Source organism: Labrus mixtus, chromosome 11, assembly GCF_963584025.1.
Source record: "Labrus mixtus chromosome 11, fLabMix1.1, whole genome shotgun sequence".
In the NCBI taxonomy this organism is placed as follows: Eukaryota; Metazoa; Chordata; class Actinopteri; order Labriformes; family Labridae; genus Labrus; species Labrus mixtus.
The window spans coordinates 18,145,804-18,154,162 of record NC_083622.1 but is presented as its reverse complement, the minus strand read 5'-3'; the positions used below and the strand labels follow the sequence as shown (position 1 = coordinate 18,154,162).

The following is an 8,359-nucleotide window of genomic DNA, read 5'->3' as shown; positions in this document are numbered from 1 at the left end:
ACACACACACACACACACACATATACACACACACATACACACACACATACACTCACACACACACACACACACACACTCAGACGCCTGCCTCTTAAAACAGTGAGCATCACTGCGAGACTAACTGCTCATGGTGAGGAGGATGAAGAAGTGGGGGTTTTTTTCACATGTGAGAAGTTGACATTTGTTTACCACAAGCCCTGTATTCTCACTCACATCGGGCCAAGACCACCGCACGGGCTGTGCAGCAGGGGTTTCAACTTCAATATAGGCAATCAAGATGAAGCGGAAAGCCACACTGAATATACAAAATAGCACAGAAATTACTCAATACAGTTGCTTACTTTATTTAAAGGACTGACATACAGCCCCCTGGGTCCTCTACTGTTTGTCCTTCACTAGAGGAGAAGAACATTTTATTCCAAGTGTTAAATTCTCAGATCTCTTCCAAATCATCTCGATTTGGAGCGTTTCTCTTTTAAGAACCAGAAGCAGAGGACAGCAGAGAGGAAAACCTCAAGCCCAAGCACACACAGCTCCAACACCTCCATCTGTCAAAAAAGATAAAGACCATCGAGTGTACGTTAGTTGGTTGTTGGTAAATAGCTATATGGATTTCTTGTGTGCTAAATAAACACTTAAAAATACTTAGTTATCTTCAGTCTTACCCTAAGGTGCTGTTCATTTTTTGAATTCCACTGAGCCAGGTCAACGCTGATCAGACAAGCTGCAATGAAAGCTACGATAATGCAGCCACAGTTCACCCTGAGGGATACCTGGAACATGAAGGTTCATGAACATTTAAGTCATTCAGGTAATAATCTCCTTCAGCAGCTGTATTATGTTGTATGTTTGGACTGCACTGAGTTGTACTAACATGTACTAGTTCTGGATATTTGAACATCAGGTTGGTAATGAGTCCAGCAAAGAGGAACTGCGGAGGAAAAACACAACGCAGCTTAGAGGTGATTGAAAACTTAAAAGAAGCCTTCACACACCGTATGGAAGACAAGTTGTCTTCATTCTCATGTGTTTGAACTCGTCTTTTAAAGCTTTATGTGTAAGAGTTTGATCTGCTTAATTTCCTGTTTGACTTGAAAGTGATTGATGACTGGGGCGCTGGTGGCGCAGTGGTTAGTGCGCCACTTGTATGGAGGCTATAGTCTTCCAAGCGGGCAGCCCAGGTTCAAATCCAGCCTGTGGCTCTTTTCCTGAATGTTATTCCCCACTCTCTGTCCCTGGTTTCCAACTCTATCCACTGTCCTATCTCTCCATTAAAGGCACAAAAAGCCCCAACAAAAATATTTGAAAAATAAAAAAATAAAGTGATTGATGACTTACGATGATTCCAGTGAGATGGGAAACTCTGAACAAGGTGAAAAGCGACTGATCCATTGTCTGGGTTGTAGCGAAAATAAATCCCACTCCAAGACTGAGGAAACCGCTCACCATCTGCAGAGACTGACAGAGACACATACACACACACACAAAAAACACATGTCAAAGCAGAAGAGTTAAAAGAAATATCTCTAATTTTAATTTTTGATTCATGGTGTACAATCTTTCCTTTCTTATTTTTGTTTTAATCGTGAGAAAATAATCAAATTAATTCACTGTATATTTTTTTTATGCAAAGGAATAAAAGAAAAGAAAGGGTGCATACAGCGTGCTGATGTGTGAAGCGCATGAACTCCTGCATGCAGTACAAACTGTTTTGAACGTACCAGTCAGAATGAACATTATGTCTTGCATGCTAACAACACAGAGGCTGTGAAGACATACTTGGGGGGAAAAACAGGGATGGTCAAAATCTTGGACATGAGCAAGAAATAAAATGGTGATGACTTCCATTTTGCTCTGACTGATGCGCTGTGTGCATTTAGACATTCAGAAGATAAAACTTGCATATTGATAGTAGTAAAATATGAGTTTACTTTAAGAGTTCAAAATTAAAAGGACAAAAAAAAAAATTTGCTATGAACAAAAGAAACATCAGAATCAGTATCGCTACCGGTACAAATGTATCAGAATCGAACGGAACAGAAAAAAAATGGATCGGTGCATTTCTATTGAAAAACAGCATGTTCAACATCGGATGGATTTTTATTTCATACAAAAACAAAGGGACTCTTGTTCACAAAATGTGTGAAAACATAAGACACTGATGATGTTATCACCTTTTAGTATATTGTGCACATATTCAACATATTCAAGTAGAATACCACAACCCCCCCCCAACCAACCAACCATTTCCTGTTGCTGCTGAATGGGTACAAATTATTTTGGACATCTGTCTTTGCTGCACAAAATGAATCTGTTTGTGACATCTTGCCCAAAGTAGATATTTTAGACGTTGTGCTTTGTGCTGTTTGGTTTTTGTTCTTGTATACTTTTTTAATGGAGGTGTTCACACATCCAACTATCTCATAAACAGGGTGCATAGGGCGGCAAACTATTACTTGAAAACAAAAAAATCACACACACTACTCTTGCTAAGTATCACCAATTTATTAGAAAAACCATAACGTTTCGGTCCCTCTGAACCTTTGTCAAGTTTGTTCTTGGATAAGAAAATTTTAAAAAAGAGTTCAGGTCCTAAGGCGTGATTTAAAAAAAACATGTATGACTTTCAAACATTGAAGCATAATGATATCATTTACACAGTGGAATCAGAGTCACAGTTTTTCACAGAGACACTTTTTTTTAAAGCAGCATGTATTTATATTTTAATTGTAGCTCTGTAAACTAGTATTTTTTTTCTGAGATTATATTAAAGGAAAAAGATGATACTTTGGGTCATAAATCCTAATTTAAATGTATTTAATATCATGATCTTATTTAAATTAAAGGAGTAAGAGAACAAGCGCATGAAGGTGAATCTTTGCTGTGTCACCATCTCACCAAAAGTTAAAATGTTTGCGTGTGACCTTTTTTAATTGTCTGCTTAAGATTATCTTGTACATTTAGTCCCTCTTGTAAAGCACTTTGAACGGAACTACTGTTTAATTTGTCTGAAAGGTGCTATATAAATAAAGTTTGATTGGTCTGATTTACTGATCTTACCCCGAGCACAGCCGGTTGTTTCTGCAGCAGGTCATGCAGCAGCCCTTTGACCTCTGGCTCTAGAGTTGTAGCCTGGTAATATTGTACTATCGGCGGCTCTCGCCTCCCAGCTCTGTGCGGCTCCTCTTCTGCTCCTTGGATTTCCATGTCGAAGTTTGCACAGGCCATGGTGCTCTTCTAACCTAGAAGGATAAAGGGTTTGAAACTGTGAATGCTCTTTTCCTTTATTTTAATACGGGACAAATACTACCGTTGTGTTTAATTTGCAGAACCATATAATGCCACTGAACAGTCCTGTGATACATGGTGATAAGTCAGATTTAAGACAGTCTGAGGTGATCATTCCACTTCATAATTTGAGGCTGCAGATGAATAACAGTACATAGAAGATTTTGGAGATATATTCTGTAATAATGTATGATCTTATCCATCATCAGCACGAGTGAAACTTTGAAAATGTCCACAATACTTAAATACATTACTACTTAATTAGGGTCAAGAATGATCATCATTTCCAGGACTAAGTGATCTACAGGTTAGATTTTGTAGGGAGGGGAAAAACACATTATCATCAATTATATTTCACCCTTTCCATATTAAAGACTAACATATTTATTTGTTTGTCACATATCAACTTTTTTTGGTCACTTCAAATAAGCACAACGTGATGCAGCAATCAACACCAAATAACCTGACAGTAAAGATATTTCATTTAACTTCATTCTTAAATCATACTGTCAATATTTCAATATTTTTCTTGCATGAAACATTTACACAATAAAACTTCTGTTGCTATTGAGTTCATACACAAGCACAAGGCCGATTCTGACGTGCTTACAAATGTAAATTCTGTATATCAAATCTGCACATCAAACAGTTTGTTCCCAGGGTTAATCCATTCATTAAGATGTTTAATTGGAATTCTTACCAGGTTTGGCTTGAAGAGCATCAAATTCAAACCCTCTGTCTCAAACAAGCGCCTCACTGTTTAGACATAAATATCACTTCCCTGTAAATTCTCTGAAGAGGAGGTCACTTCACACCTTAACTTCCTCTGTCTGCCCCCAAATGGCTTATAGAAGAATTTCTAGAGAATTTGTTAAAAATTCTTGGTCACCAAAAACCCTTCTCTTTACATTCATGTTTATAAGTAAGTTTTGATACATTTACATATCAGTTTAAACTCTTAGAGACATTTTAAAGGCTGCATGTAAGCATTTTGTGGGTTTATATGTGTGTCTTTGTGTATGTTTGTGCGTGTGTGTGTGTGTGTGAGAGAGAGAGAGTGAGAGAGAGAGAGAGAGAGAGCAAGGGCAGAGGGAAAGAGAGTGAGTGACAATGACAATTGGTGTGCCAGGTCATTTCCTTGTCAAACTCTTTTGATGAAGCAAGAATTTCAGTTCTGAATCAAGATAAAGGAATACAAAAAAAGGTATGTAGCTGTTGGTGAAAATGTGAGCAATAGATTGCCACAGTGATACAATCTGATAAACATTTGCTCTTTTCCACAGGAGAATGAAGAAGACTTTTGTGTGCGATGATACAATGATCATCACCATTCCCATCGGGAGTCTGAAGGACAGCAGCGACGGTCAGTTGATGCCCGAGAAGTTTCACTGCGTGTACAAAGACTCCTACAAGGTGTTTGCCGCCAGAGGAAAACCTAAACCTCTTGGAGTAAGTTGAATCATTTCAACAAAGCTTTGTGAATAACACGCAGCACTGTAATGCAGGGCACTGTAAAGCAGGGTATTCTTTCTTTATGATGTCTCTCTTTTTCTGTCAGGCAGCCCAAGTCATCGCTGGAGTGTTTATTCTCACTCTGGGTCTGATACCCAATCAAGGTCGAGATCAAGCTCTGATCAAGATCTACACTCTGCCCAGTGTTTTGGTAAAGACAAATGCAAAATAGAATTCACTGCCATAAGTATATGAACATTTTCATCAATTAGTAAGAAATCTGAATATCTAAGAAAAATAAGCAATCAATTCTTCATTTCCTTTAAAAAGAGGAGCACTTTGTCTTCAGTTCACATCTAATTTTCTTCTTCCTGTTACTCTGACAATAACGTTTCCTTAAAAAAGAGGGCGGTCAAAAAATACATCTTTATATCTTATCCTATCTTCTGTTCTTCTATTGCTCAGTAATGCTGATTTTGTATCCCTGTGTCTGATGATGTACATGTTGTGTCAATATCTCAGTTTGTTATCTCAGGATTGCTGTCCTATGCTGCTGGACGATCTCCAAACATGCATGTGGTAAGATCATTATTATTATTATTATTATTATCAATATTACTATGTTGTTGTTGTTGTTGTTGTTGTTGTTTTGTTCTCAAAGATTTGTGTTTTTTTGTTCTCAATTTAAAAAAAAGAGAAACTGGTTCCTTCTTATAATGAACATTTTGACAAAAAGTAGTAGTAGAAGTTAAAAATAAAGTAGTTTATGTTTGTAACATAACTATGATTATGCTATTTTTACCTGCTCTTTTGTGCTATTAGATAACAAGCAGTAAGGTCTATACCTGCTTTTTGTGTCTCAAGTGTCTCGAGATATCACTTTGAGATATCACGCGCTCTACAAATAAAGATTGATTGATGTTTCTGAACACACTTCTGGCCATAACTTACTTTATTTAACCTCCTCAATATTATCAGACTGAAATCAGTTTATTTAAAATTTTCCAAACCTTAAATGAAATCTCTGAATAGTAAAGTATTTTGGTCTTTGTATAATATATATCAGGGTTTGAGAACAAAATGGATTCAGAGTGTGAATGCAACGATAATAAAAAAAGAAGAGTAACTGTCCAGGTTATAGGATTACTTTTATTTGGGCAGCTATAGTAATTTGATAGGTTTGTTAATGCTAGTTCTATTGGTATTATTGATCATCTCTTTAAGCCCTTTTTGGGATTAGTCTCCAATGTGCCATAGTTGTACTCTATTTACTGATGTCTTTGAGGATGAACACCAAAATGTATTATATTTTGTTTTGTTCTGATTTAAATGTTGAATATTGTGAGCTATTTATTGGACAGTTACCATTGTCTCTGAGTTACTTGTGTTTACTTTAAGGTTAGCTTATTTGTGCACTTGATGATAATGCATGGGTGCAGTCAAAAAAATTTGGAAAATTTAAATAGTTTTGATTTTTTTTTGCTTCCATGTTGTTATTTCAAATCTGATTCTGGGTTCTAGAAAAAACTTTAAGCATGATTTTTTTTGTGTTTTCCTGACGATTGATGATTCCTGCATCATTTCTGCACTTTCCACCAGACGAAACTGTCGTTCTCCATGAACATCATCAGCCTCTTCTGGTCCATTTCAGCAGTCGTGCTCTGTGCAATCTGGCTTTATAATGAGACAGATAGCTCACAGGGTTTCAAGGTAAAAAAAAAAATCTTTATACTGTATAAGAAATCCTTGTAGCTCACTGAAACACAAGGCAAAGTATATTTACCTCCACATCTGTTGAAACTTTCATCTCAGCTCCTCCGGGGAATCCTGTGCCTGATCATGACTCTGCTGGTTGTTGAGAACTTCCTCGCTCTGTTCTTGATCTACTGGTTGAGTAAAGCTGTGTGCAGACAACATTTCAACACATTGGTAGGTTTTCTCTTTTAACATACATGAAGTAAACATTCTGTGACATGAATGTGATTATTTTGTTACTAACTCTTTTTTTTGTTCTCCTCGTAGCCAATTGTACTGCTGAAACAGGGAGACTGAATCTAAATGGAGCCTAACACATCAACAGCAAACAACCTATTCACACAGCAGCTTACTTTTTAACCTCTCAAAACGGAGTCTGCATATGAACGCTATCATCACATGGTTATTGATGGATGTCCTGATGTTCTACTTTCAAATGACTCATTGTATCAAGAGCGAACGGCAACCAAAAAATGTATCTTATAGCCTGAAACAAAGAATGTTAGATCAAACCACTTTTTTAATGCAATCAGCTGATTACATGTAAATAGATACAAAGTTTATTTTATATTTGTCTGAAAATAGATCAAGGCTGCCTATCTGAGTATCATAATTTCAATGCTTTGTCATTTTTCTACTCTTTATAAAAAACAAAAAACAAACTTTTTTTGAAGAATAAAGGTTTTTTGTAAATGCCTCTTTTTCTTCTTGCATATACGGTTAAGAAAGCCCTCTACTTTGTATAATAATAAATGTATAGGTTATTCAGTGGTTAAAAATGAAATGTGTATGCAAATACAGAATAATAATAATAATAATAATAATAATAATAAACTTTATTTATATAGCACTTTTCAAAACAGGGTTACAAAGTGCTTTACAAAAAATTAAATAGAGAAATGTGAGGAAGACAATACAAGACTTTCACAGATTCTACAAATTAGAAGGAAATAAAACAATTTAAAACCAGCAAGAAATCACAGAAGAAAGGGAAAAGGTCAATATAAAACCTCCAAAAAGACAGAAGGAATGAAGGAAGCAGATTAAAACCATAAAGGGATAAAAGAAGGAGATAATATATTAAAGATACTGCCTCAGAAATCATCATGCAGTGGACTCTCAGAGAGAACAAGTCACTTTTCCCATTTGATTACAACCGAAGAATTGTCAAGCAAATTTTACATGTTAAATTTTTTTAAACGTGTTTGCAACCATGAAAACAACAAAGGAGTAAAGTCAGATCTTTTGTAGTGCAAAGTATTTTTTTTTGGTAACCTTCTTTATCAAAAATGTTTAGTATGCAGTTTCCTCCCTTTTAAACAATCATCTGAACTTAATGAAAACAGAGAGACCAAGAGGAGAATAACTTTTAAGATGTGTTTACCAGGAGAGTAAATCTTCAGAAACGTTGTGCCCTGAGGGGTGACATTTCGTGCTAAAATTGATAGGGACCCCTGCTGGGAGCTAAGGGTACTTCTGGTTTCACTGACATGTGAAGCCATGAGCCACTGGGGGGAGGGGGAGGGGATAAGCACGCACACAAGTAAGTAAATTTACCGTTCAGACAAGGATGAATCAAAGAAACATCTTCCATTGACATTCAAATAGCTTTAGGACACTTTACTCTACCAAGTACTATGGAAGCCCATTTCCACCAGTAAAAAAATAAAAAATAATAAAGTCTCATAATTTCATTTTTTATTTTGCCTTTTTATCTCATTATGTTGACTTATCTCATTATTATGACTTTATATCTCATAATTCGACTTTATATCTCATAATTTTGACTTTATATCTCATAATTTCGACTTTATATCTCATTATTATGACTTTTTATCTCATTATTATGACTTTATATGACATA

At 35.9% G+C, this 8,359-nt stretch overlaps 2 protein-coding genes across 2 annotated transcripts; one reads left to right on the top strand and one right to left on the bottom strand.

The window, feature by feature from the left end:
* Positions 1-165: 165 nt before the first annotated feature.
* On the bottom strand, positions 166-4,131 carry si:ch211-269k10.4 (uncharacterized protein LOC100150242 homolog). Its single transcript, XM_061050495.1, has 6 exons — positions 3,989-4,131; positions 3,061-3,242; positions 1,339-1,458; positions 875-931; positions 666-773; positions 166-548 (listed from the first exon to the last, which is right to left on the bottom strand). The coding sequence occupies exons 2-6, from the start codon at positions 3,226-3,228 to the stop codon at positions 450-452; spliced, it is 552 nt and encodes a 183-aa protein (XP_060906478.1). The 5' UTR covers positions 3,229-3,242; positions 3,989-4,131; the 3' UTR covers positions 166-449.
* A 208-nt stretch (positions 4,132-4,339) lies between these two features.
* LOC132983924 (membrane-spanning 4-domains subfamily A member 4D) lies at positions 4,340-7,190 on the top strand. The gene is made up of 7 exons (XM_061050494.1): positions 4,340-4,492; positions 4,572-4,737; positions 4,847-4,951; positions 5,263-5,319; positions 6,340-6,450; positions 6,553-6,669; positions 6,763-7,190. Exons 2-7 carry the CDS (start codon positions 4,576-4,578, stop codon positions 6,790-6,792), a joined length of 582 nt encoding a protein of 193 aa, XP_060906477.1. The 5' UTR covers positions 4,340-4,492; positions 4,572-4,575; the 3' UTR covers positions 6,793-7,190.
* The last annotated feature ends 1,169 nt before the right edge of the window (positions 7,191-8,359 follow it).

What these genes read in the sequence shown, in the direction of transcription:
- si:ch211-269k10.4 (XM_061050495.1), bottom strand. Translation starts at nt 3,228, where the DNA reads ATGGCCTGTGCAAACTTCGACATGGAAATCCAAGGAGCAGAAGAGGAG. An exon ending in AACAACCGGCTGTGCTCGGG is followed by an intron (nt 1,459 to 3,060) that starts GTAAGATCAGTA and finishes TGTCTCTGTCAG; the next exon opens with TCTCTGCAGATGGTGAGCGG. An exon ending in CCCATCTCACTGGAATCATC is followed by an intron (nt 932 to 1,338) that starts GTAAGTCATCAA and finishes TTTCCTCCGCAG; the next exon opens with TTCCTCTTTGCTGGACTCAT.
- LOC132983924 (XM_061050494.1), top strand. Translation starts at nt 4,576, where the DNA reads ATGAAGAAGACTTTTGTGTGCGATGATACAATGATCATCACCATTCCC. An exon ending in ATAGCTCACAGGGTTTCAAG is followed by an intron (nt 6,451 to 6,552) that starts GTAAAAAAAAAA and finishes CTTTCATCTCAG; the next exon opens with CTCCTCCGGGGAATCCTGTG. An exon ending in GACAACATTTCAACACATTG is followed by an intron (nt 6,670 to 6,762) that starts GTAGGTTTTCTC and finishes TTCTCCTCGTAG; the next exon opens with CCAATTGTACTGCTGAAACA.